The sequence below is a fragment of the Daldinia childiae genome (assembly GCF_008694065.1).
Source record: "Daldinia childiae strain JS-1345 chromosome Unknown Scaffold5, whole genome shotgun sequence".
In the NCBI taxonomy this organism is placed as follows: Eukaryota; Fungi; Ascomycota; class Sordariomycetes; order Xylariales; family Hypoxylaceae; genus Daldinia; species Daldinia childiae.
Genome location: NW_022984646.1, coordinates 2,900,644 through 2,928,480, shown reverse-complemented (window position 1 = coordinate 2,928,480; position 27,837 = coordinate 2,900,644). Strand labels below are relative to the sequence as shown.

General features: G+C 47.2%; 8 protein-coding genes across 8 annotated transcripts; 4 read left to right on the top strand and 4 right to left on the bottom strand.

The window, feature by feature from the left end:
- Window positions 1-364: 364 nt before the first annotated feature.
- Window positions 365-2,349, top strand: GL218_05924 (uncharacterized protein; the record flags this gene model as incomplete). Its single annotated transcript, XM_033582618.1, has 4 exons — window positions 365-890; window positions 943-1,056; window positions 1,113-1,368; window positions 1,425-2,349. 4 exons carry the CDS (start codon window positions 365-367, stop codon window positions 2,347-2,349), a joined length of 1,821 nt encoding a protein of 606 aa, XP_033434825.1.
- Window positions 2,350-3,401: 1,052 nt separating this feature from the next.
- GL218_05923 (uncharacterized protein) lies at window positions 3,402-5,212 on the bottom strand (the record flags this gene model as incomplete). Its single annotated transcript, XM_033582617.1, has 3 exons — window positions 3,402-4,154; window positions 4,210-4,925; window positions 4,978-5,212. 3 exons carry the CDS (start codon window positions 5,210-5,212, stop codon window positions 3,402-3,404), a joined length of 1,704 nt encoding a protein of 567 aa, XP_033434832.1.
- A 6,114-nt stretch (window positions 5,213-11,326) lies between these two features.
- GL218_05922 (putative glutaminase protein) lies at window positions 11,327-13,690 on the top strand (the record flags this gene model as incomplete). Its single annotated transcript, XM_033582616.1, has 6 exons — window positions 11,327-11,520; window positions 11,578-11,873; window positions 11,929-12,092; window positions 12,155-12,261; window positions 12,328-12,499; window positions 12,551-13,690. 6 exons carry the CDS (start codon window positions 11,327-11,329, stop codon window positions 13,688-13,690), a joined length of 2,073 nt encoding a protein of 690 aa, XP_033434831.1.
- A 1,567-nt stretch (window positions 13,691-15,257) lies between these two features.
- Window positions 15,258-18,338, bottom strand: GL218_05921 (Neutral ceramidase B; the record flags this gene model as incomplete). The annotated part of the gene is made up of 4 exons (XM_033582615.1): window positions 15,258-15,831; window positions 16,057-17,553; window positions 17,616-17,691; window positions 18,269-18,338. 4 exons carry the CDS (start codon window positions 18,336-18,338, stop codon window positions 15,258-15,260), a joined length of 2,217 nt encoding a protein of 738 aa, XP_033434830.1.
- A 217-nt stretch (window positions 18,339-18,555) lies between these two features.
- Window positions 18,556-19,280, top strand: GL218_05920 (Pre-mRNA-splicing factor SPF27; the record flags this gene model as incomplete). The annotated part of the gene is made up of 2 exons (XM_033582614.1): window positions 18,556-18,598; window positions 18,697-19,280. 2 exons carry the CDS (start codon window positions 18,556-18,558, stop codon window positions 19,278-19,280), a joined length of 627 nt encoding a protein of 208 aa, XP_033434829.1.
- A 346-nt stretch (window positions 19,281-19,626) lies between these two features.
- On the bottom strand, window positions 19,627-21,081 carry GL218_05919 (cAMP-dependent protein kinase regulatory subunit; the record flags this gene model as incomplete). The annotated part of the gene is made up of 2 exons (XM_033582613.1): window positions 19,627-20,331; window positions 20,383-21,081. 2 exons carry the CDS (start codon window positions 21,079-21,081, stop codon window positions 19,627-19,629), a joined length of 1,404 nt encoding a protein of 467 aa, XP_033434420.1.
- Window positions 21,082-23,942: 2,861 nt separating this feature from the next.
- GL218_05918 (Ethanolamine-phosphate cytidylyltransferase) lies at window positions 23,943-25,427 on the bottom strand (the record flags this gene model as incomplete). The annotated part of the gene is made up of 3 exons (XM_033582612.1): window positions 23,943-24,296; window positions 24,375-25,143; window positions 25,213-25,427. 3 exons carry the CDS (start codon window positions 25,425-25,427, stop codon window positions 23,943-23,945), a joined length of 1,338 nt encoding a protein of 445 aa, XP_033434421.1.
- Window positions 25,428-25,878: 451 nt separating this feature from the next.
- Window positions 25,879-26,868, top strand: GL218_05917 (Phytanoyl-CoA dioxygenase domain-containing protein 1; the record flags this gene model as incomplete). The annotated part of the gene is made up of 1 exon (XM_033582611.1): window positions 25,879-26,868. One exon carries the CDS (start codon window positions 25,879-25,881, stop codon window positions 26,866-26,868), a length of 990 nt encoding a protein of 329 aa, XP_033434425.1.
- Between the last annotated feature and the right edge of the window lie 969 nt (window positions 26,869-27,837).

Here is a 27,837-nt window from a genome sequence, read left to right as displayed (position 1 = left end):
AAGTAAAAACTCGCGCAAAGCTCCCATTATACTCCTATTCGTCATCTTCCCAGTGAGATCTAACATAGGAATGTAATTTAGTGGCACTCAAGCAGAAGCAAAGCTATCCATTGGCTGGAGCTTCATCCTACTCCGAAGCTCTCGTACGTTGTATCATCCATGGCTCAGCTCCGAGCCTGTGTCTTCTCGGAGAATAAATTACGAATACGCAATGCCCGCTCTTTGATTCTCCACGTAGTAGTTGGTAGATTCTCTCCTATTTAGGTACAGGTCTTGAGCTTGGGGCATTTATATATCCTTCTTGCCCATGTAACTACCTGCAATTCCCTGCAATTAGGTACAGGCACCGGAGTCCGGATACATCATGCGACTCTTAAAAATATCCCTTTTATTGGCGGTGGTGACTCGTGACGTCCTCGCGGTTAAAAATGGCCACTGTCCGCCTTTGGGACCAGTCCTACCGGCGCCGAGAAGTCCGAGCTCAAACCCGGCAGTCCAGCAAGTATTGGCAGTACTGAAGGGGGTCCTAGACCAGTACGCCGTGGCACTCTTTGACGGCACGACAGTGTCAATCGGCGTAAAGTCTATCCACGAAGAAACACCCTTGGTAGATATACACTACCAGTCGCCGGATCTAGATCCGCGGGGAACGAAGCAAATAAATGCCTCGACCATCTATCGAGTTGGAAGTGTGTCCAAGCTGTTTACGGTGCTGGCGGCCCTCAAGACCGAGGGTATCCGAATGGAAGACCCTATCACCAAGTACTTACCACAACTCAAAGAGCTTAAGAAGCGAGAAGGAAGCACAGGAGATCAGCTCACTACTGTTGATTGGGACGATATTACACTTCAAGCTCTAGCATCACACATGAGTGGAATTGGACCGGACTGTAAGAATCTCATATGAAGAACTGCACTCACTCAGCTAATACATTGCTCAAGTTGTAACCGACATGACAAGCCTCGAGGCTGATTGGACAAAACTTGGACTCCCTCAAGCTCGTGAAACTCTTGGATGCCGTGGTTTCCAAGGCGTTGCTCCTTGTAATGAAGAAGGTCAGTAGATGGTATAACCCGCATTATCCCTAACTGCTCTGATATATGCGCACTAGATTTCTGGGAAAATTTTGGGAAACGGGATCCCACTTTTGCGCCATACACTACCCCTATGTATTCAAACACGGCATTCTACCTGCTCAGCTTGGTCATCGAGTCGGTATCCGGGCTGCCTTTCAACGACTTCGTTCAGAAGAACGTCGTAGATCTTGTTGGCATGACAAGAACCTCGTTGGCGAAGCCGGATGATAAGCTCGGTGTTATCTGCTTAAATGACACAACATGGGACGATATTCTGGGAATCGACGATCCGTAAGTGCATATGTGTGATGTTGTGCATTTGACTGGTTCTTGACCAAAGAAAATAGGGCTGGGGGATTCTACTCAAATACGGAGGACCTCCTCCAATTTGGCGAAGCAATACTAACTTACAAGCTTCTCTCACCATCGCAAACCCGCCGGTGGTTAAAACCCGTGACACTCACTTCCTCGTCGGGTCTCTTCATCGGCGCACCATGGGAGATCGCGCGCGGCGACAAGCTTACCTCAGACCAACGTCCAATAGACGTATATAGCAAGGCAGGTGACCTCGGTTCGCACCATGCGATGTTTAGTCTGATTCCGGACTACGACCTCGTCGTAAGCGTGCTTATTGCCGGGTCTCAGGCTGGTACTGGAACCGCGCAGATCATAAGCTCTCTTATAACGCAGCTATTACTCCCGGCTATCGAAGACGCCGGCAAGGAAGATGCTTTGTCCCGGTTTGCGGGTACTTACCGGGACGAGCAGAGCGACTCTAGCATTACGCTGGTTGTTGATGATGTTGGGCCAGGGCTTAGCGTTGCTGATTGGATAGTCCGTGGCGAGGACGTGCGTGGGCATTGGCTTCGCTATCTTACCTCTCCAACTGACGATACTGGGGGAATACACGTGTCAATGCGCTTGTATCCATCCGGCCTGAGCATTGGCTCGAGGACGGCGTGGCGGGCGGTAGCTCAGCTCGCAATACCAGAGCAGCTTACTCAGATGGAGGCGCTCTTGTTCTGGCCGCAGAGCAGTTGTCTGACTTGGGCTTTGATGGATAGAGCCGTGTACCAATTCGGTGCGCTCGATGAGATTGTTTTTAACTTGGTTGATGTAGATGTAGGAAGTACTGCCGTGAGCGTTGATTTGGTTGGGTTTCGGGCGACATTGCAGAAGACTACATGGTATCCAGAGCAAGTGTGCCTGAACTTGATGATAATGAGCTGGATTTTCGATCATAGTTTGTCTAATCTATGTAAGATTTTGTAAAGTTGGGACTCACCTTACTTTTGTGTACTCACTGAAGAGTTTAAGAGGCTATCGTTTTGGGCGGTAGACCTGCTTTCTGAACCCTTCTAAAAGACTACCTAGGTATCTAACCTATTGGTGATATCCTCTTGAGTAAGATCTAGATTCAAGGACTACGTTGAGCTCATCGTCCACCCAGCATAAACTCACCAAGTATTTCTGCACAAGCAGCCTCTTCACATGTTATCCATGCGCATTAATAGGTGCTCAGCTGACTTTCGCACCAGATCCTTTTAACTTGGCAAATTTTTGGTTTATTATTACCTCGTAATCATCACTCCTAACCTTTAAGAAACATATCTTCGGTAGTGTGTCCCTGTGACCACCTTCGCAGCATTGCATAAATTTTTGAATATATATGTCCCGCGCAGACTCAGTGCAACCCTGCCGGCAGCCGTAGATAAATTATCTGTCATGCCGGATATGTGCTTCCGCCGGGTTCCAGTTTCTCGCATCATGCATCATGCAGGCTACCCACCTGGCTCTCTCGGAATATCGCAATCGGGTACCGGCAAGACCTTCAGCATTTTGTTATAGTCTATAAGAGTTAGGCAGAAATGTTCACGAATATCCGAAAGTTGGCATAAAATTTGTATTGAACTTTTGGAGAGCTAGTCTGTTCATATATTGCAAATGGCCATCCCGTGGCCCGGGTATCCCGCCCAAAGTAGAGTCCCAGGCCTCTTATAGTATTTTATCACACCCCAATCCCTTTGTAATCCTATATGTACAACGTGTTCGCGTGTTTCCCTCATTCCATACCAGGCGGACAAGCCCAGCTATCTTGCTTCTCATTTGTGGGGAAAAAAAAAAAAAAAAAAAAGGACGCTCCCGAGCGTTCAACGGAGAAATGAATTGGAGGACTCGCTCTTAGAACATATACACCTGAAGAATAATATTGCTGATATAGAAGAAATAGCCATAAGACAACCTAGTCTATTAGCTTAGAAATGAAGTATCTGGACACTGTCCCGCAGAAAATGTGGCGCCTGCTTCACTACCCCTTAATTCGTTTAAAACTTAAGGTTGGTAGTTGTGCATGCGCATAATCCCTCAGGTGTGGAGGTCACTGTAGAGGTGACTACACTGATGATGGTAGACGTAGCACCACCGCTTACGGTTTCGAAGACAGTTGTGGTGCTGCCACCTCCACCAACAGTCTTGGTGACGGTAGTTTCACCCCCGCCGACCGTCTTAGTGACCGTTGATGGTGCCGAACCAGTAACAGTGACGGTGGATGGCTTGATGGTTTTAGTTTTGGTGACAACTGTCGGCGCGGAGATTGTAACAGTAGACTGGACGATAGTTGTGGTACCCTCTCCGCCGCCGACGGTCTTGGTAACAGTGGAACCGGCCCCGACAGTCTTGGTAACCACGGACTCAGCAGGTGCTGAGACCGTGACAGTAGTATCAGCACCCCCTCCGCCAATAGTCTTAGTGACAACCGAGGGTGCTGGTGCGGAAACGGTAATGACGGTTGTCTTAACATCACCACCACCGACGGTCTTAGTAACAACTGATTGAGCGGGACCCGAAACAGTAACAGTAGGAGGGATGATAGTCTTAGTCTTGGTACCACCCTCACCCTTTCCGTCCCCATTACCAACGGTGACTGTCACGATAGGCGGCTGAGTAGCAGAAGACTCCTCTCTAGGGTTCGAGACTGTTACGGTACGAATGATAGCAGAGGATGAGGAGCCAATGTTGATGGTAGTAGTGATGATAACCGTCTCAATAGGGGTCTCAGATGAGGCAGAGTTAGTTACCTAGATGCAATATTAGTAACTGCTCGAAAGAAGTCTAGGGTAATCTAAAACTTACAGTCTTGGTAACGATACCAGTACTATCAGAGATAGTCACGGTAACGACGGAAGGCTTGTTACCACCTTTGTCGCCACCGTCATCATTACCGTTGCCGTTTCCACCAACATTTGTGGGCGAAGCACCGTCTGTAGTGGTAGTGACGCTGGGGACATCACCGCCATTGTCACCGCTTCCAGAAGGCTTAGATCCTGTCTCAGTAACGGTAACAACAGAGTCAGTAGGGCCAGCAGGGGGAGTTACGGTAAAAGACTCCACAATAGATGATGAGATTGATGGGGCTTCGGTGACCGGGCAGACGGTAGTAGTGACACCGATGACGCTCGTTATAAGAACAGTCGAGTAGGCATCTGGTGGAAGCGAAGTAAGGCCTGCGGTATCGGTGGCAGCCGGGCAATTAGTAACCGTAGATGCGCATGAGATGATCGTCGAGACGGAAGTCACGCTGACTGTCAGCGTCGTCAAGGGGACGGTTCCATTGAATGTAGCGTTTCCAAACGTAGGGAACGGGGAAGTTGTATTTAGGAGCGGCGGAGATGTGATGGTCGGGCCAGCAACGTCGGTTGACGTAGTGCTGTTGGCGACCACAGTTGAGCTCGTAACATCTGCGGACGAAGAACTGTCTGCCGATAAACTTCTGCTGATTGTCACAGTTGACGTAGCAATGTCTACTGACGAAGTGCTGCTAATAACATCGCTTGCCGTCAAAGTCGATTCTAGTCACTTTGTTAGCTTAATTCACCTCGTCAGTCTTCTAAAGCTTCGTACCACTTATTGTTAGAGTGTCCGAAGTAGAAGGCTCAGGGGTAATAATACTACTACTACTAGTCTCAGAAGCAGATGTGGATGAGTCGAATATAGACGTAGTGATTGTGCTCGGGGCAGCTACGGTTGTGGTTGAGTTCGCGAACGTGATATAGCGCGGGAATTGTCGTCGTGCCGCTGCTCTATCCGCAAGCAGAAAGAGGGTGACGGCCAAAGCATCTTTTCCTCTAAACAACATATTGAAAACAAACCAGTGTATATATTCTAAAAAGGAGTGACGAAAAAAACAGGAGAAAGGAATGGCTAGCCGAGCCCTAGAGAAGGAAAGCTCAAGACTGAGAGATAGGAATGAATGAGAGACAACACTTGCCCGCGATGTGTAACAAAGCGATAGGACGAGGGGAGCCTTTGGGGTTTTAAGACCTCGTCGTCTCGCTCTATGGTTGACCCAAATTTACGAACTACTTGCTTCATGATCTTAAAATATCTACTTAGAACATGGGGAACCATGGCAGCCAAGGATTCGATAGAGTAGTATCGTATCTCTTGGTCGTCATTAGATTTAAACTCCTGAATAAGAAAAGTGAAAAGGACGGGTCTGCTGTCTTGTCAACGACCAATCTAACTCAGACCTACAGTGTACCCCGGGTCGAATCGAGCGTTCGCTCCCTGTATGAGTCTGACACGAAATGTTATAAACAGCATTGCGGCGACTTATTCTAGCTAAAGCAAACTGCGAGATCAATCGCGCCTCATTGTTTGATTCACGGATCGTACGGATGGGATATCATGATAGGGAGCCCGCATAAGATCGTTCTATAAGTTAGATGTTAGAGACTCATTTTCTATTATGAGGAGTGGAAGGATTGGGCAGATTCGTGGCGTTACCCCATTAAGGGCAGCTGGAAACGTATAGATGAGCTTATTGTTATATAACTGTTTCATAGTGGCAGTGCATTTCGAATCCATCGCTGAAGCTATACCGAAAAGCAATAGAAGGATTCGTTTGAGATTTGGCAGTTCCCGGGTATAGAAGTCCGAGTTGCATTCATCTTCTAACCTTAGTTAGTCTTGTTTACATTTATTCGGATGCTTCACGATGAGTTCTAGGTAGGAATATAAAAATCTAGACCGATTATAGGGTTGATTTTGATAGATTGATAGATACGTAGATGAGGATCAATTGACGTTTGTATTGGATGAATGTATTATTTATATGTCTCTACGCTAATAGGAAGTAACAGAAAACATGCTTACCTTAGGTACCTAGGTACCTGTTAGTTATGTACCTAACCCCGACATTTCAACTCTAAACTCCGGGTAGCTGCTAAGCTTTAAGCTTCAATCCTCAAGCTTCAATATTCAATTCTTGATATTATCAACTTTTTCTCGAACAACTCTCCAATTCGAGTAACTACAAAAAAAATCTCTACAAGTTAATAAAGAATCCTGTTATCTCTCTCTCTCTCTCGAATTATTACCTACAACGGAATTAATTTGTTTCATGCGTCCTTATATGAGCCAAGCAAAGCCACCCCGTATTTCTCTCTATAGAACATGAACTAAAACTTGATGGCGCGGTAACATAATGTACCTAATGCACACAAGCAAGCCACCCATCGTCACTGTGTAGCGCGACAAAGCCTCATTTACTATTTTAAAGTCCTTTAATGTCTATTATTTTAACTTTATCTAGTACGTAGCCTTCTTGTTCGTATCTTATTCGTGCATTCGCATCCTGATCATCTCTGATTCATATATTCCTTACTAATTGACTGCCTCTTAGCCGACTCTCTTACCGCAAATTCTCTTCGATGAGTCGGGATGCTGGATAATGCGGCAAGCATAAAGCTCAGCGCCATGTCGGACTGGCTTTGTGGCACGTTGCATCTCGACATGACGAAGCTTTCGACATTGAACCACCCATAGTTCGGAGGCGAGTTGTTACGCTCACTCAACCATGCTCATAATTGAGCAGGTAACAATATACAAGCCGGTGCCGGGGAATTTTAACAGGGTTCATTTAGCTTGATCTACATCAATGGCGTATTACAGAGCCTCGGAGAATATCAACCCATGAATCTGCTTTTCTAACTTAGTAATACCTATATGCGATTCAATTATTAGGCTCACTGCTATCGAGCACTAGGGCGCCTCTGAAGGATGAGAGAAGCAGGAACATATTCCATTAGTATATATCACAGTAGCCAGGCGTATGACGGACTAATCAGAACCGGCGCGTATCGATCCATTGATTCAGCTCGACATGTGAAAGCTCAACCGATAAAGTTCTTAGTATCCAAGGCACATATCCCTACTGCCAGGCTTAATTTCACTTGGACCCATTCCGAGTGGTAATTGCTCGCGGGGGTTTCATATGTCAAATGTTCTAACAGACATAGGAGATGCTATGATGCTTCCTCTACACCCTTGAAATTTGCTGGAGCACCGGCGGCACGAATATTTCCCGGTAGCAAGGTCAAAATTACGGCCCATGGATGCAAGAAGATGCTGCATGGCCCCCACGGTTAGTTCAGATTCAATGCAATGCAATGTAGGTACAATGCGTCGTTGCTGACTTCGTTTGGCGGCTTCTGCGCAACATCAGAGACATTACACTGCAATTACAACGCTCACTAGCCAGCAGAGTAGGTATCAAGCATCCTACGTCTGCTTTAGTCGCTTGCTACCGTCTTATCTTATTTCAAAATCCCGAAGCCCGATAACCAATAATCTAAAAATAAGCTCTCAGCATCATAATTAACGATGCCACTTGGCTTGAAGTTAACTTCTTACATCTATCATCTAAATGAGGTTTGAAGCGGCGTTGGCAGAAATACTACCCTACTTCTTACTAGTTACCTATTAGTCATGTGAACATTAGATCCGGCGTTCTTATAAGACACCACTATATTTTGTATAACAATATGTCGACATTCTACTACCCCGACACGAAATAGCCCAATACGGCAGGTCCTCAGAGGACATATGGGCACCATCTCTAGCTCGTAAGTTCAGTATGGAATTCATGGTTGACATCTCTTGGCTGCAACCGCCCAGAACCTCCTATTCGGACAAAAGGGCAACCCTAGAAAGAAATATGAGGTTAGAGTCTTTCAAGGGCTATCGCATGCGCCGTTTACGACATAAGGCTGGTTCGTCAAGTGGACTTGCAACGTTCCTGCGCCGCCACAAAACAAGATGGATGGGCGTTGGTTAGGCATACGGTAATGACTTCATATCTTCAGGTGTAATATCCGCCCATACATGATGGGCCACGCCTTGCTGACAGCTCAGTCTTGGAAGGCAACCACGAGGCCAGCTAGAACGCAGAGAAATCTATAGGAATCCCTAGCATCGGGCCTTGTTCCTCTGTATGATTAGATTGCGGGGTAGCACGGCATATTGTAGTAGCTTCCCATGGGTAGGCTTACCGACAGTTGGGGCCACTCCGTCATCCCGAGGCCACCTGGGCGGCTAGACCTCGTGTGGCACACTCTATCCATGAAGGCGGCATCTAATCGGCGCAATTTACGCGGAATACTAACATATATCGTGAAACTAGTCATAGGGACCAGGAAGAGGGACTGTGAAAAGGCTTGGACGCGCGGCGCCAATGCAACGCTAAGATCCCATGATCTTGGCCTAAAACCGCTTTTTTACACCTCATGTGCGATATCTAGTTGACATAGTCCGGAAGCCATCGACGCTTTCCCCGGATTGTCGTGAGCTGGAGAAGTCCCCGATCCTAGCGGAAAACTTGGCATAGGTGAGAATAAGACTATTAAACCCTCGACACGTGAGGTCGTTGGGGTAATGATCATAATCTCATGCCCCGCGCTGCCCCTGCCGCTGGGACCCGGCGGCCAATGCGTCACCGCCGGGTGCTTAAATCAATCAAATTCTACTCTTAAGTTCTATTCCTATGTACCTAGGTGTATGTGTTTTTAGCACATGCTATTAGTACGGCAGAGAACTTGTGCGACTCAGACTATAAGTTGCCGCATCACATATTACCTAACATTTGGGTACCTACTATGCATACGGATTAGTACCGTGCGTATTAGTATTAACTAACCCATAGCTACGACTCCATAAACGAAATCTATTCTAAGTTATTATCAAAGAAGATATTGTTAAGGCTTTACTCTTCTTTGTCTCAGTTGTCGATCCCCCGCACATCAGCTGGGTTGGGGTTTATACAGGGTTGAGCAAACAATAAACCGTTGAAATCGATTTATTGTTTATAGTTTGGTGTTTGACATTTGAACTACACAGCTACACAACTACACCGACTATTGGACTCCTTCCTTCTACGGAATACAATAGTATCAGATTACCCAACCAAGATTCATGTAAGGGACTACCAAGCCTCAAATGACAGCAAGGACCGTGCAAACGCAAGACACGAGATCTCTAAAGCCAATTACGGAGAAGATACAACACGGTATACAGATGAGAAATTAGCACTGCCCCGCGCCAAGCTTGATTCCCCAGAATCGGGGGCTACCATAATGCCGCCTAGAAAAGCTTGGAAGCGGGAGCTACTTTGCGTCCGTCTTTACATGGACCAGCTGCGAAGCGGCACAGCTCAATGGTCCGAATCTAAAGCCTCTACAGCCTCTAAAGCTACCGAGGCCCCCAAACTTCGTCAAAGTGCCGGCCACAACGCCAATATATACATGTGAGCTTACTCCCCCGGGAACATGCAGGCATGCCATGAGAGAGAAAAATTTTCAGGACTGTGACTCTCACAGAGTACTAGAGGGCAGCAATATGCATAACGTCCTTGGCGAAGTAGACTAAGAATAGACCCAAAATGGCAGATTAATTTTTGACTTTAGAAAAACAGCCTATCCCTTCAAATAACTCTAGCTCGATTCGTTATGCGCTGTGTCTTGAATAGGCAATAGTGTTGAAGGGCGGCAAAACTTTCTAGGGTCTAATAGAGCCCTGGAGCTATATATGCTCTCCTAGCATTAATAAGCTTTTTCGGACCTGCATTATGGCAGCGTTGTAGCTTGACGTGGCGGCGTGACACGCGCTTGTCTTATTCGCAGCCGGAGAAAATAAACACGTCCTAAGATTGTTGTTTTCGTTCTTAAACACAATCAGGTACGGATTTGCAGCGGCTGGCTGCGGTACCTGAACCCGCAGGTAAAAAAAATGTTCGACATAGAATCTACAGGCGAATCTACGGGTGATACAAAAATTTTGCCTGGCTCTCGGTTCCATCATTCTTTGGGTCAAGATCAGAGACAACGGCGGCAAACCGACGGCTCCAGACGGCTGAGCGCCCCGATTCAATAATAGTGTAGGTCACTGGATCATAACAACGTGCCCGCTCCCTCTATATTTCTCTGACGGGCCGTAGATCTCCTTCCTCTTCCGGGTGAGACCTATGGCCCTACCGGCACATTCCGGTCTTATTCAATGACCAGGTAAACGACCAAGTAAAAACACCGCTCTCCACAGTTACCTAAATAAACCCCATTCCATGGAAGGTGGATTGCCCGGTATCCGTCATAGCTCCCCGAGCTCTTAGCTAAGTCTATACGTACTGCAAGTCTATGGTTGTACTAACGATCCTTATTTCGCACGCGGTCTCTTTAATTCCAACGAAGCTGGTTCCTGGTTACCGCGTGCTAACTAGCTATCCTTTGTTTTGAATCTTGGACTCGTTGGCTTGTGACCCGCCGAGCAGTCCCTTGGTGCTATTGCTACCATAGACTAATATGTCATCACAAAGGCCCGAAGCACTACAGCTTCACGGAGCTCCTCGAGCACATCTTGGAGAATGGTAGCTGGCTTCGTTTAGAGGTATACTGTAAATATGTAGTTCTATATGAGGTAGGCCAAGACTGAATAGAGCTGGAATACGCCCCGGCCTAGGTGGTGACCTGATCATGCATGGTAGCATATACTCAGTCTCATGACTACTTTCTTTTCTCTCTATCCCTAGCCTTTGCTTAAGGTCCCCCCCAGTTCCCTGTCCGCATTGTACTTCCACACATCTGCGAAACCTTCCTTATTTGTCCACCCATCTGATCCTGCTAGCTTGGACGCCTCCAGATCCTAGATTGGCCTGCATATCTCGTACGGAGATAAGTGGCTCGGAATCTTATTCAAATATCAACCTTCGTCCCAACTTCGAGCACAAGTTTTGTCTCGCCCCTTCTAAGTTTATCACATCAACATACCTTAACAGGTTCGACTGCTCTCTCTCTCTCTCTTAGGTTTCCGAAGCATCGGACCTTGCCCACCATCCCTTACAGCCCCCCATCCAAACTCTTTCAGGTTTTCTAGGTTTTTATACCTTGGGTTGTTTACTCATTATACTTCAACATCCGTGATGGGACTTAGAAGCGTGCTGGCCGGGGTGGCCCTTCTCGGTAGCTTAGCTGATGCCGCGTCAAGCTTTAGTCCTGCAAGGCCTCCTGCAATTCCTCTAGCTGTCAAGTCGCCATACCTCAACTCATGGCTAAATGTCGGTAGCGACGGTGGGAATGGAGGCTATCTTGCTGGTGAATGGCCAAAGTTTTGGAGGTTTGCTTTTCCCTTCCCGTGGATTTTGCTCTCCTTCATAAACTAACTCTTACGCAGTCAACAGAACACTGGCTGGGCAGGATTCATCCGTGTAGATGGGAAAGCGTACAACTGGCTAGGCGCACCGCCTGGCGCGGATGTGGTAGATCAAACTGAGTTCTCTTACACGTCGACACGAAGCACGTTTGTGATGAACGTAGGCGGCAAGGTTGAGATGAATATCACATTCTTGTCGCCTGTAACGCCTTCCGATCTGAAACGACAATCTCTAGTATTCTCTTACCTCGATGTTGGTGTACACTCGCTGGACGGCGCCAATCATGATGTTCAGTTGTACGCTGATGTCTCAGCTGGTAAGTTAGGCAACCCTCGTTTTGTAGTGATATATTTACTCACTAATTTTCACAGAATGGGCTTCTGGTGACCTTAACGCCATTATCGAGTGGGACTACAAATCTGCCGACGGAGTTGCATACCATCAGTTCGAGCGTCAGGACCAGGCGGCGATTTCCGAGACTAACCAGCAAGCAAACTGGGGCACTTGGTTCTGGTCCACCAAAGATGAGGATAATGTGAGTGCAGAGAAGCCCACTTAAATAACCCAACGCTGAGCAGGACTGATATGATTTCATAGCTCTCATGGCAAATTGGGGCCGACACTGACGTGAGAGGCGCTTTTATCAACAAAGGTGTTCTTCCCAATACCAAAGACACTAACTTCCGAGCTGTACAAGATAACTGGTACGTCACGATGGGGTCTTTAAGTATTGTTTTCCTGCCTCTCTTGGATACTAATTCTTTCTGTAGGCCGGTTTTCGGTTTCTCTAGCGACCTTGGTTCCGTCGGGTCGTCTACCGTTTCAACCTTGTATACACTTGGTATGACACAGGACGGCGCAATCAACCTCCTAGGAGAAGGCAGCGACCTCACCACTTATCCTGCACTGTGGCAGAGCTATTTTGACTCGGCTGTTGACGCTGTTAGTTTCAATAATGATGTAAAATATAAATATCCAGTCTAACAGTTGCAGGTGACCTTTTTTTACAACGATTACGACGAGGTTTCGGAGCTATCTACGGACTTGGATAACAAGGTGGCCTCGGACTCGTTAGCTGCTGCAGGCCAGAACTACTTGACTTTGACAAGCCTTAGTGTCAGACAAACGTTCGGCGCCCTACAATTTACAGGAACCGACGCGGACCCTCTAGTGTTCCTCAAGGAGATCAGCTCAAACAGTGACATCCAAACTGTAGACGTCATCTTCCCCGCCATTCCGCTGATTCTATACACGAACCCCTCTCTGCTCGACTACATGCTCAAGCCGTTATTCCTCAATCAGGAGAGCGGCCACTATCCCAACACTAACGCTATCCACGACCTTGGTACTTTCCCCGTCGCTAAGGGCTATCCTAATGGTGATGATGAGCTCATGCCACTAGAAGAGTGTGGTAACATGATTATCATGGTGCTTGCGTATGCGCAACGTACCGGCGACAATGCTTACCTTACCCAGCACTATCCCATTCTGAAGCAATGGGCAGGCTACCTCGTAGACGAGGCCTTGATCCCCGCAGATCAAATTTCAACCGATGACTTTGCAGGCTCTCTAGCTAACCAGACGAACCTGGGACTCAAGGGAATTATCGGTCTGAAGGCTATGGCCGAGATTTCCGAACTTACGGGCAACGATGACGACGCCAAGTCGTTCGACGACACAGCGAAGTCTTATATTGAGCAGTGGCAAGGATTCGGGCTGAACACGGCAGCGGACCCGCCGCACGCGACACTGAGCTATGGAGACGACGACTCCCACGGGTTACTCTACAACTTGTACGCCAACTCACTGCTGGGATTTGGAGATTTTGTACCGAAGTCTGTGTATGACATACAATCAGACTTCTACCCGACGGTAGCGCTCGAGTATGGTGTACCGCTCGATACACGCCACACGTATACAAAGACTGATTGGATGTTATGGGCTGCAGCTATCTCTAGTGAGGAGACTCGCGATACTTTCATCCGCCTGATCGCTGGTTGGATTGATAGCACGCCTACTAATAAGCCACTGACTGATCTTTACGATGCTGCTACCGGCGATTACCCCGGCGGCCTCCAGTTCACGGCGCGACCTGTGGCCGGTGGCCACTTTGCGCTGCTAGCACTACCGTAGGCAAAGGATGAGGTATAAAAAGAGGATTTATTAATGTTTCTTTGCCGCCTAATATTTCGGCCTATTTCCGATATTATACGGAGAGGTAAAGAGACGGGGCATAAAATCTAACTATTTTTCGCTATATTAATCCCTGGCCTGTGCCTCTCCTGTCCCCCCGCTTCGCAACCTTCGCCCCTCTCACGAATATATCATCTTCACCTGTTCAGAAGTGCGTGGCTACCTAGGTAGCTACGTCCTCCTGTTCTGTTCATACGTTATGATACGCAAACATCCGCTCTCAAGGTACGAAAGCGGTCTAAGCTACGCGCGTATATCTTAGACGTGCTGAGACGCGACAAAATAGGGGATGCTGGAGATAAGAGACGACCAATTTTCCGCGTCACCCGTTTCAAGGGGCAATACGTTTGAGGTCTACGCATTCCAATCGTTCCGCCGGAAGGATGGAAGTGAAATGGAGATAAGGGCAAGCAGGACACCGGGAATACTACGACTAGTTTCACCGCTAGGTATTTTCCCAAGCAAAGTGTGCATGCATGCATAGGCATACACAGTACATATTCATATTTTCAAAGCGACGGTGTTAGGAACCCGAGCTACATATTTTTTTCCGCAATATAAGATCTCTTGTTGAATCTTGTCTTGCATTGACTACGTAAACTTATTGGCATCTCCTAGTTAAATCTGTCTTCATAGCTTAGAGGTTTCAGTTCTAGAATGCGAAAAAAAAAAGGGTTCACAAATCTCCGGTTCCTGGTCTAGAACACTTAGTTCCCGAATATTCGGTTATTAAACAATGTCTTAATGTACTGTTATAGATCAGGTACGAACGACGTAAGGGAGTGTGAATATTGGCTATGAATGTACATACATATGTACATAGCAGCTAAGAAGAAAAGGGGTAAGGATAAACCCAGCAGAATACGAGATGATATTCCCGTGGGGTTGGCAAGGTACAGCATTGAAATCATGCATGGACGGATTATATCACATCTCATCGTCATCATCGAATCTAACGTACCGAACAAACACATCATCATCACTAAGCCAAGGCCATGCCGTTCTTTTATTTTCATTAAGAAAAAAAGTCACAAATCAGATCAGCCATCACATATATACATAGAACAATCTCCAATTTACCCCTGATTTAAGAGGTATGGAGTTTTCCTCTTTTGCCGTTCTCCAAGTATTCCCCGTCTTTGTAGGTACCGCGATAATATCTATCAAACCCCTATCTATACCACTTAATTTATCCGACAAGATAGACCTGCATTGTATTGTATTAAGTTTCCTTTCCTCGTGTCCTAAGAAAACCTGACGCGCAGCTGACGGCACCGCACATCGCCATCGTAATACTCCAAGCTTTACGGTACTACATTCATTCTATCGTGTACCTACCTATGCATGGAGTCCCCACTGTAAGATATGATATGATGTGCAAATATAAACGGTGTAAACAAACAAACAAACAAACAAACAAACAAACAAACAAAGCGACACGACCCGGAGCACTGGGCGGAGCCGCTCATTGGATTACCCCACAGGTTCTCGATCGGGCGATCATAGGTCATTGATCATCAACGAGTTCAAACTCACTACTTACACCCTCGAACTCCGTGATCTGCCCCGCCAAGCTCTTGGCGTCGCCAAAATACCGGATCCGATAGCGTCCCGGCTCCGCCCACGGGTCCGCCGTCTCCCAGGTTATTTCAACCTCGCTGGTACCTAATAGTTCGCTGGTGCGGCGCCACCGGAACACCAGGTGCCAGTCGCTGTCTTCACGGACCACTTTCCATACTCCGTCGATGAGCTTCTCGACGACGGCATAATTCCGCTCGAGGCGGAGATTATTCCTTGGGTTGGCACCGACGAATTTCGTAGTTACTCGTACGCCCTTTTGGTATTTCTCTTCTACATCTTGCTTAACATTGCCGAAACTTCTAAAGAGAGGCGGAGAATCATGAATGACATGAGGGATGAAGCTAAGACTACGGTTACTGTTATCTGGTGGTTCTGGTCCTCTAGGTGGCCGGCTGTTAGCCGACGAACTCAAGGACGGTATCCAGGACAGAGTGACGTTGATGTAGGCCGCCAAGGTGTGCGGCCCGTATAGTGTGCTCGCACCTTCGTATCGTTGAATCCTGTTTTTGAACGTAAGCATTACTGGACTTTGCATGAAATGCCATGCATCGCACTAAAGTTAAACCGAGGAGGTTCGCAAGGATAAGTCTTGATGATATGTGATACGAATGACGATGAATCTCCGCATAGGTATCGTAGCTGTAGGGGTGCAAAAAACTACTAATATGAAAAACAAGAAAATGTGCAATGAATAGCTATCTGTAAAAAGACGAAGGTATACTTACCCGTATTCTTCTTCCGTAGTGATATAATGTGTATAGCTATTTGCAGGACCACCGAGAACAACGATTGGGGAAGCCGATCGACCCTCATCCGCAAATAGCGCTGTCGCTTCGTTACCAACTGCGTTTTTCCAGCGTCGTCCAGCCATGGTTGTTGCTTCACCTGGACTGACAATGATAACCAATTGACCAACGCGGAAGACTTGTACGTCAACAACATTTGGAGTCCATTGATATGGGCTAGACACCTCACCAACATCGAGTAAGATGGGCTTTGGGGCGTGACATGCGATTTGATCCTTCGTTGGATTCTTCAGCATACCGCCTACCACACGCCACATTGGAGAGGTATTTGATGCATTGCTGTTATGCTGGGTGAAGTCGAAAGCACCAGGTCCATCAGAGGTACCGGCCGCAAATGAGTAACCCAGTGCCGCAGGGCATGTCCTGACTTCCGTCCCGTTGGGTAATTGGAACTGATGATTCGACATGTTGTGAAATGTGTGGAAGGACTTTACCCAGCCCCCTTGTACTGGATTCGGTTCCTGGTTGAGTTGATCGTAGAGCTTTTTTGCAGGTTCGTATTGGCGTTTGCCAATCTCAAAGCATGAAGATGTTCCTTCATCCTCAACCGTAAAAAGGGGACCTCGAGCATGGCAATGCTGAGATCGACCATCGCTGCAAGTGCTAGTCTCGAAACTGCACATTTGTCCTGAACCGTCTTCACACCACGCTCCAAGAACATTGGGACTGGTATCACCAACATTTGCTTGTGAGAAACCAGCAACAAAACCCTCTGCTGCAGTTTCATCACCCGCAACGCTCTTCTCAAACAAATATGCCGCCACTCCTTTGTTATCACCTGATATCAAAGTGTTGTTTCCAAGCACTGAAGTCCCATGCGTAGGGAACCAAGTAAGCACGCCAATATTTTTGCTATCCGAAGCTCGTTGGAATTTAAGCATAGTAAGGTCCTTCTCTACGGATCCGTCGTCTTCGGAACTGATGTTGTATTTTGCACGTTCTTCTTCCGGGTTTGAGAGATACGCGAAAAGGCTCCTATTGATATTGGCCCCGAATACCTTAGTAGATCCAACACTAAGATGTCCCGGCACAAGGCTTTCGTGCGCACGACGAATGGATAGGAGGGCGCCATCGACTATAGCCCGATAGCTCTGCTGGTCAAAGCCCTTGCTCGTGATCTGAGGTAACAGGTAATTGAGCCAAGCACCAGGACCTGAATGCGAATGAGTGCCCGTCACAGCCAAATTGTGATGCCCGTAGTTTTCATATTCGGATCCAAGCTCCTGTAATCCCGACAAGATACCATATCGAACGGCCGTATCACCTGACTGGGTGTCGAGGACAAGGTATACGAATCTATCGGACGGGTTGGCAGGGTCGGCTACGATAAATGCTCGCGAATGGAGTCGTTGTCGCAAACCGGTTCCAATTTGATGCGGATCGGCATATCCCATTAAGTTGATCTCGACGCAAGGACTACCATCCACGAAGTATAAGCATATTGCTAGCATTAAGTTCCTAGTTATGTAAGTGCTCACCCAGTAATATCAGCCTTTCCAACTCCAATAATATATTCATCGTCTCTACCATATGACTCTCCCTTCAAGCTCTCCCCTGAATAAGACAGCCATAATGTAAGACTCTGCGTCAGGCGTTGCGGCAGGAGACTCGCGATCAAAAATAATATCGCAAACGGTAGGAATATTAGAAGCAATCTAGGTATTAGCCTATTTCGAGTATTGTTGTCGTGATCTTGTCGCAATCCCGAGAGTAAAGGGGAGCTATCTCCATCTTTTTCGCTTTCTTGGCCTCGTGACATATTGACTCTCTTATTCTACGACACGGTCTCAAGCGACTGGGAGCTAATTATTCGGATACGACGGACAGTACCCAGTATTTCTAGTCGGGATGGGCTGCCCAAGGACCAGCAAGCGAGTCATTCAGCACAGCAACCGGAAGAGCTGGATTGACGATTGCGTGGATATAAACTAAGTGCTATAATAGGACCATTCCCAAGGGTATTATGCTGAATACCTCGGCGTAATAGTATATCATTCGAGGTTAACAAACACGTAGTGACTCAATTAAGATAAAGGGCCATAGAAACCTAATCCGAGTTAAATCATGTCTTCTTTGAAACCCATCGCGAAGGCACAGCTGCCTATGTAGGTTCTAAGTTCTAGGTACATACGACAAGTATACGTCATTAGCAGCTCAACCCCTGCCGCGAAGCCCCACTCTAGATAATTCGGGGACCCCATCGCGACGTTTCCGCCTCTGCCGGCTCCCACTGCGCTGAACACTAAACAGCTGCTGACACCTGTACGCCTCGATAACGATAACGATATCAAAATTCCCGTTCGTGATCGCGTTCTCTTACGTCTTATTCGCGATGTTCAATTAGCGACAAACCAAACAAACATAATTAACATCCAGACGTTAGCCCATTAGTAACTCTAAGAGCTCGACGTATTCGCCATGTCCTCCTCTATCCGTACTACGGTCCATGAGTCTCTTCCTTGTAAGCTCCCCAGTTCCCCTTATACAATTGCTATCTTCCAATATACCTACCTAGGTATCTACCTTATATACATCCAAACTAACATCACCACCAACTAGACGTTGACCCCGAGCCCACGCCCGCCGAACGTGCAGCCGCTGAATCCCTGATCGCCCAAGAACAGCAATCCTCCGACTCTCCATCTCCTTCCAACCTCCCCCCCCTCCCTTCACCAAAATTCACCCCCGCCATAACCGGCGAACTCACACGTATCGCCTCTAAGCAGCCTCTACGCGCAATCGACCTGACTCGGTACGAAGCCAGCGATATTGACCCCTCCTCCACATCCTCTGATCCTTCACACCTACAAACCGAGCTCTCGCGTGCCTATACCGCCGCCACATACCTGTCCGGCCGACACACACATCTACAGCTTCTAGACAGCTTCGGCAAGAATGCTTGGCTAGTCGGAAACTGGCAGTTAGAAGCTGAGCTGCGGAGCCTAGAGCAAGAACTTGACGCCGCCAAAAAGGAGATCGACGTCGTTAATATTCAGCGGAAGCGCGTTCAAGATGAGGTTGGCGGCGAGCTGAAGGGGCTCGACGAGGCTTGGAGACGAGGTATCGGTAAGGTGCTCGAGACCGAGATTGCTACCGAAGGATTGAGACAGCAAGTTTTGGAAAGACAAAGAAGTAGCGCTTGAAATTATTGCTAGATTGAATATTATATGGAAGAAGACGAGAAAATGGTCTCGAGTATGCGGGCTGGGAGACGGCGTTACGGTTGAAAATTAGAGGAAACATGGTACCAACTCATAACAGAATCACGATACCAACTTAGGTCCTGTATGGAACAAGTTCAAATAGGTAAAATGCCCCTGCTGCGGTATCAATAGCTATCACAAGTCCTATTTAATACGGAAAACGAGGGTAATTCCGAGAACGCCTCCTCCAAAAATGAATGCTGCCATCCGTCGTCTAAACTACCCCCCCCTTCCTAGAGTGTCACGTCTAATCCTCACCGCCTATACATTGGAACTGCGCAGTCAATTAAAATGTCGCGTGTAGGGGGTCAACGTCTTCAACCCCTGACTTAACACCTACGTACTTGGTTCTCCTCATGATACCCTCGACAGGTCCAAGTAATCTCTGGAACGCATTTTTGCCCAAAGTCGCAACCTTCACCTCGGTAGCGCTAATGACGTCCGCAGCACGGGGCTTATCGTCCAAGAGCGCAAGCTCACCGAAGAAATCACCCTTTTTGTAATGCTTCACCGACTCCGAACCCCCGTTCTTGAAAGCATCTGCCTCGCCGTCTTCTAGGAGGAAGAATGAGGTGCCGATATCTCCTTGCGTGATGATCTTGTAGCCCTTAGGAAACTTCTTAGTCTCCAGTGCATCGGCGATTTTTGACCTTTCGTAGGGCGTGAGGGAAGATAAGAGTGGTACCTCCTCTAGGAAGCTTTCGTATAGTCTTCTACGTGCAAATGTAGACTCCATAAGAATCCGACGGAATGTGACGCGATCAAGCGCCCATAATGTGCAGCCAGGTTCAGCAGAAGTAACAGTAGCGGCTCTCGGCGCATTGTACATCAAGGCCAGCTCACCAAAAGAGCCCCCAGACTGTATGGTTCCTACTCTGTTACCCATACCATCGGGGCCAGGTTGGAGTGAGCCCGCGTCGTTGACGTATACGTCAAAAGAGCCCCTTTCGACGATATAGAAATAGTCACCCGCATCACCTTGGGTAATAACCTATACTAATGTTAGGTTCTAGCATGGGCACTGAAAGGGGGCGATGCATACTTTGATATCCTTAGCCGGAATTGGCTTTTCTTGTAGAGCGCCCAAGATCTGAGCATTTTGCTCGTCATCCAGGTGACTAAATAGGAAGTTGCCTTCGATGGCCTTCTTCAACCTCTCTAGCTGGTCGGCGGTTTTAGGGTATGATGGGGGTGTCCAGTTATCATTAACATCCGCCACTGGCTTCAGCGATTCGGCGGAAACCGAAGTGCGACGGCCAAAGTTGTATTGAGCTGGGTAACTATCAGGATTTGGTGGCGTTCTAAACGCAGATGGGGGACCATCCAGCGACCCGTCCAAGGAGCCACCAAAAGGGCCGCGAAAAGAAGCGCTAGGTATGGTGGACACGAATGTACTAGGCCTTAATGACGGGGTTGTGGGCGAAGTGATGGTGTCATTCTCGTCTTCCTCAACTACATTTAATAAACCTGGTGGCGTGCTTCTTCCAGACTCAGATTTAGACCCATCGTTATTGAAAGGATTAGAGTTTGCCGCGAAAGGGCTCGTGAATGCTGTTCCCGACATGGCGCTGGTTCTATAGAGTGATGAAGAGCCTCGGGTTTTAAGATAGGTAGCACGTTCGTCGGCAAGACGACGAAGAAAATAGTCGGAGCAAAATTGTAGGATATCGGGTGGGTTCTTCAGCCGGACTTGATTTTCAAGAATTTCTATCTCATTTTGGTAAGCAACAGGTAGAGACATGGCGCATAAGGTAGCAGAGGCAAAACTAAGGCAATCAATGAAAGTCTCGAGGGCTCAATAGCTCAGGTATATGGTCGGGGGTATAGGCAGACGCTTTCTGAATAAGGAGCGTTCAGGCTAGTGGGTAAAGGAAATGTTGATTGTAATATTACCTAGGGAGTAACCTCAGAAGATATGGGTGCGATATACGTACGATATACGTATTGCTGACTATTGTTCTTGGTGGTTCTTAGAAATTCAAGTTGCTAGCATATCCAGCTCGGATTAGCCGACAGTTTGCTCATTAGAGGAAAACCGGGAAATGATAAGGCGCTAAGGGAGAGAGCTGTAGGTAGGAGGTAGTAGGTACTACACAAGATGAGGCTATGCTCTGAAATCTGGCGAGGACACGAATGGAAGTATGGTGGGCGCTGCGTAAGCAGGGCAATGATAATTTCAATGATGAATAACAGGGCGTGAAAGGAAGATAAGCTCGAAAAGGTAGGTATATACGTAGAAAATTAGGAATATCGGGAGGACAATAGCTGAATAAACCAGGGTAATCTGAACAAGCAAAAGGTACAGAAGAATAGCTATAGATGAATGGATAAAGGGGGGGGGGGGAGATGGAGATAAAGATGCAGGTACAACTACTTTACTTACTATTGTGAGGTACGCAGTCGACACAGCCTGGCACAGCTGACTTTGCTCGTGACTGTTTTTAGGTTGACAGTACTATTCGTAGTACTGCGTGAGACTTGTCCTTATCAAAGTAGCAAGCCTAGCTACAGCTCTCCAATATGTCCGTCCGGGTGGAATATCGTAGGAGGAATACGGGATAAGGGAAATGGGAAATGAGGAGGGGTAGGAATAAGGTCAAATCAATCAAATCTCCTTTTACTCTGAATATACCACTATAAAAAAGTGTGTACAAATATTAATTTTGTAGACGAGTGCGTAGCATGTAGAATAGGAACAGTATAGATTCTGTTCCTATCCGAAGTGTTGTCAGGTTGTCTGTGGCAAAAGAGTGACGATTGAGGGGGATGGAGTGATGGATGCTAAGTTGCTTAGGTCTTGAAAAGAAGACGATCACGAACGGCTCTTGGTTCCTTAGCCCTTGGGAATTTGGGGGAGTGGGTCTTGTTTAAGATGCCATTCCCCAGTTAAAAGCGCAGTAAAATGACCCTAAGAAGGCCCCAGCTCCTTTTTCCTTGAAGCTTCTTTGCTTCTTCGCGCCTTCCAGAAGGGCGCACAGACCTCTAAGACATCCGTGTGCTACAATTAAAGGTACCTGCTGAAATCTGCAGCTTTCCGGTGCCTATCGTACCTATATTGAGCGGTACATTGCTTTAACTTTAATTTTTATTACAGCCCGATACATGTACTAAATGATGTAATAGAATTTGACAAGACATATTGAAGGCATTCAAATAAAGCACTCAAACCTTAAAATCCGAAACCATCCGGAATTTTTTAATGCACATACATACCTAATTCGTACCTGATCGAAAAAGAAATCATGCTGATTGATACTTGGCCCCTATCCTGTCTAAAAGGTGTGTAACGCAGACGATGAGGTGCTTGTGAAACCTGTTGGTCTCCAAGCGGAAGGGGGTTTGGTTTCTTTCGCAGTCACGTCACCTAAAGATTGATGTTCGTTGGCTCCTTCTGGAAAATCTCATATCCCAATCCGATTGGTCCAAGCTCCCCAGCCGTAAAAAGGCGACACCTAACCTAAGTCCTTGACAGACTTGACAGGCAGCATATACAAGGTGCTTACATATTCTTACCCTGTTGACTCAAACAATGATATACCTATTGCTAATGCATACCTATACGTATATGCATGTACATGTAGTATTGATTTCTTTTTATATAAGTCCATTCATTTTTCAGTAATGGCTTAGTTAACATGATAATCTCACCGCTTATTTTCCTTTTCTTTTTCCGACCTTCACAGGCTCTATGCATTCAATACGACTGAGAAAAATAAATTCATTCGTAGCCTTGAAGTTGCGATAGTTGGTTCGTCAGCACAATATTGAAGTAACCGAGTTATTTCCACCATCTCAACAGCTCAGCTAGCAAGCCACATATAACTGGTAGCTATATATACAGCTGTATATACACCTGGAGGCCTATATGTAGGCATAATAAGATACGGTACATGGATAGCGTCAGAACTAGATAGGCGGATAAGTAGACCAAAATTAGAATCCTATGATCACCTGCATTCTTGCGTTACCGTCTCACCTAAGATTTCGCTTCCTAGTAGCCTCACGTAAGCCTTCTATCATATTTCTGTCACTTGAACTAAGCTCATATATTATGGTTATTGTCATTGATGCCTTAAGAGGCCACATGTGTATATGCAGGAGAAAGGTGCTTTTTCTGCGCATTACGGAGCCGCAAGCTTCGAGCTTATCCAACCATTTCTGAGCCTTGTGATACACGCTGCTTTACCTTTGGTAAATCGTCACGCGTACTTGAGGTTTTAGTAGCTAAGTTTAAGTATCTCTTACCCAAACTTACCGTATAATCGTTGAAGGTAATAGAAACAAGACAGATCTTCTAAAAAAAAAGTATATAACATTAACCTAGAATCATGTTATCGAGTAAACTTCAACTCGATATTTATGTTGTAACACATCATACATAAAGATCGGGGTCAACGAAATGTGGGAGAACTTATTAGGCAAAGATAAAAAAGAAGCGATCCACCCGCTCTCTTTCTCCTATACTATAACCCAGATAATCATATGGCTCTATTCTAGCCAGCGCTACTCAAACTACTATTAAGGTACAATGTAATACCAGTTTTTTTTATCGACCTCTTATCTGTCGCATGTAATGAAACCAACCAGCATTCCGTTGCAACTCTACGCAGAAGCTAGTTTCTCCTCCTTACACCGCTGTTCTTCCTCCAGTATTTCCCTCTGTCGGTGCGCAGCCTCACCTACAGCCTTCGCACCCTTCTTCCGCTGCCGCTCCTCGTAGAGATCTCTGCTCTTCATGATACGCTGCACGATAGTACCCGCGTTTACGTCCTGGAACTCGTGGCTCTGAACCTCCTGGAAGATGCCCATTTCCTTCGGCACAGCATACGGGTCATACGAGAGCGGCATAAACGATGTTGGTCCGTGGTACACAGCGTCAGGTGTGCCCCAGGGAGAGCTCGTGAGATATGATTTGGTTGGCGAGAAGGGGGCGCCGAAGATAACGGCGTTGACGTACTATTAATATTAGCGGGATATTATTGAGAAAGGATAAAAAAAGCGAGAAAGCGTTTGAGGAAAAAGGAAGTTACGTACCCGACATTGAAGCACGCATAGACCACGCTCATAGATATTCATAATCGGATAGTTAACTCCCTTCCAGTAGTTAATAACCTCATCATCATGAACCCCAGCAACAACGAATACAGGGCCGTAATCAGCGCCCTTGCCTCGGCGTTCGTCGATAGCTTGCTGATCATACCAGCCTTCTTTTCTCGCCAACTTCTCTTCGGTGAGAACAACTTGGTGTAGAAACTCGATATGTCCACTAGAAAACAGATCAAACCCCCCGTCGACGTAAACGACTCTCTGGCCAGGTTTTGGACCATGTCCCTTCAGTAGCGGGCGGAACGAGCCCTTCTCATCCGTAATTTCGGTCTTCGCGGCCGTGGAGGCTGACCAGAAATACACATCCGCGCCGGGATTCTTCCCAGACTCGTCGGTGGCGTACTGGCGGATTCGATTTAACATGGCGTCTCCTTCTGACTTCCTCTCAGCTTCGGTACCGCTACCCTCTTGGCCGTTGAGAACCCTCTCTAGGGATTTGATGAAGTGCGTCCTGGTGCATAACAACATACGACCGACGAGATCGGTGGTTGATATGCTGGGTGTGCGTTTAACGACCTTGAATCGACCCGCCGCCTTAACGAAGCGGTAGCAGTCCTCGCCACTGCTATCAGACGTGATATCGTCGCCATGCACTACGTACTTGCAGCCGAAGTGACTTATGAAATCTAGCTGCGTAACATACGGTGCGTATGCGACGGACTGGGTCACCCAGCGACAGGCATCCACTGCGGCGAGCCTTTTTCATGTAACTCCAGAGATCAGCAGAATGCTCTTGAAAGTGCGATCCAGGAAGAGCTATCCGTACCGTTCTCGAAGATTCATTACCGTCGGGCCTTTATTTTCCAGAATGGCCTCGTCGGAATGCACACCAACGTACAGCTCTGTGCCAAGTTGGCGCGCCTGTAGCATAGCACCTGCATGACCGTGGTGGAAGAAATCCCAGCATCCGTCGACCCAAATCCGATCATCTAGTAGCTCAGGGGCAGGTGGCCCCGATAGGACCTCTTGTTCCGAACTCATGGTAAAAGAACTGTTAACTAACGGTAAGAAAAACAATAGATTATTTAAAATATAATAGAGAGTAGGTTAGCTGGTTTAGGTAGGAAGCTGTGCAACTCGTACTTGTTTAAGTCGGCTAAAATTGCTACTTATACCTAATTAACTAACCTTAAACACATGTAGAAATTTAAAAGGGGTAAAGCTTTAGTACCGTATAACTACATAATATACTGTGTTTAACTTCCAGTTATGCATATTAAATGTGACGACCCCTCATCTCAGGATCATATCGATAAGAGCTCCGTAGCTAAGCTCCGTGACCCCACTATCGCATGCCGACATCATAAGTTCCGAGGTTCAAAAGTTCCAACCAGCTGGTTTACATGCAGCTCCCTGCCTATCCCACATAATTCCAACCTAGCCTCAGCAATTTACAGAACCTCAGAACCTCAAAACCTCAAAACATCACATAATGTCCTCGGAAACTACCGCCTCAAACGGCGGCCTAACCCCCGACCAGCTCGCCACCTTCCAGCGCGACGGGTACCTCATCATTCCTGATGCCCTCCCCCCCACAACCGTGCAAGCCCTCCTCGCCGAAACGCACAAGCTCTTAGAGGAGTTCCCACTATCATCACACCCTCTAACACGGTTTAGCACCGGCGAAAAGTCCGCCCATGTCGGTGACGAGTACTTCCTAACGTCCGGCGACAAAGTGCGCTTCTTCTTCGAGGAGGACGCCTTCGACACCCAGGGCGACTTGACCAAGCCCAAAGCACGCGCCATAAACAAGATAGGGCACGCTTTGCATGCTCTCTCACCACCATTTGCGGCGCTCTTGGATCCGGCGTTGAATCCGGATTTACTGGGCGCAGGGACTAGTGGGGGTAGCGTGGAAGCGGGTCGTAAGGAGAGTCATCCTGCGGCGATTGCGCGCGCTCTCAGATTCAGGGATCCGAGGTGTCTCCAGAGTATGGTCATCTGCAAGCAGCCGGAGATCGGGGGTGCAGTGCCGCCGCACCAGGACAGCACGTTCCTGTACACGGAGCCGCCGAGCGCCGTGGGGTTCTGGTATGCGCTCGAGGACGCGACGGCCGAGAACGGGTGTCTGAGTTTCCTCCCGGGGAGTCACCGATGGGCGCCTATTCGGCAACGATTCGTGCGCGCTCAGGGTGGAGGCACCGAGTTTGCGGATAATGAGGAAGCGAAATTTCCGTCGGGTGAGGAGTATGGGGTGAGGGATGGGCAGAACGAGGATGGTGAGTATAAGATGGGTGAGGTAAAGGCGGGTTCGCTAGTGTTGATACATGGTAATTTGCTACATAAGAGCGAGAAGAACTTGAGTCAGAAGGGGCGCATCATTTACACATTTCATGTTATTGAGGGAGAGGGGACAAAGTACGATGAGCGGAATTGGCTTCAACCCCCGGCAGATGGGTTTACACGGCTGTACAGAGACTAAGCCGACGAGGAGTATTTTGTATTGAGCAGCTCACATGAGATCAGGGGCCTTAAATTGGGTTTAGAGTGTATTAGTTATGTAGGTCGTTAAGTAGGCGAACCTGTCAATGTATCAAATCATACTAGATCCTGTAAGGGAGAGACAGGTTTCATTCCAAAGGCTCTGAGGTAGGAATCTCTCGTTCTCCAGTTATACGGATAAGACCATAACAACGTTCTGAAGGAGAACACATACTATGTTTCATTACCGTAAGACCATTAGTTTGGCATGTCAGCTAGTAAAAGATTCCCGATTTTATGATATCAGAGGATATATAGCCAGCACGCAGATCTCAATCTCATAAGCCAGGTAAAGAAGAGCTCCATTCGCCTGCCTCGTAATCAACAGGCGGTAAGCAGCAAAGCAATGGTAAGTAACCAGCAGCATAGCATGTTGGCTAACAGGTATTCGATTTGATGAATAGCTTTATAGGTCTAAGCTTGAAGACGCATTTGCTAAGACCTATATCACCTTCACCTTCACTTCACTATAAATAGGTACTGTTCACCATATATTTTTTACAATTGATAATAATATCTTGCATTTCACATCTATGTAGCAGAACAAGTTACATGTACCATGAACATCGCATTTTCTATTGATTAGGGGTCAAGAAGCCCCTTTACATACAGTTGGGTTGTCCATCCGCCGTGGGACGGCATAAATAAAAAAAGTCGCGAAGCCAATAAGCCAAGGCGGAGGCCCCTAAGTTGCGTCGTGTCGTTGCTCGACATCGAACGGATCTCCCCCTATTCTCTATCTGCAAAAGCCCAAGACGGCCAACATTATATCCTCGAATGGCTGCCATCGATTGCGATACCGTAATAAAATGTGTTATGTAATGAGTACAGGCGAAATGACCGATCCGAGTATGAGTTAAAAGTCATTTGCAATATTCGCAAGCAATGAAGAAAAAAAAAAGGCTGCTTG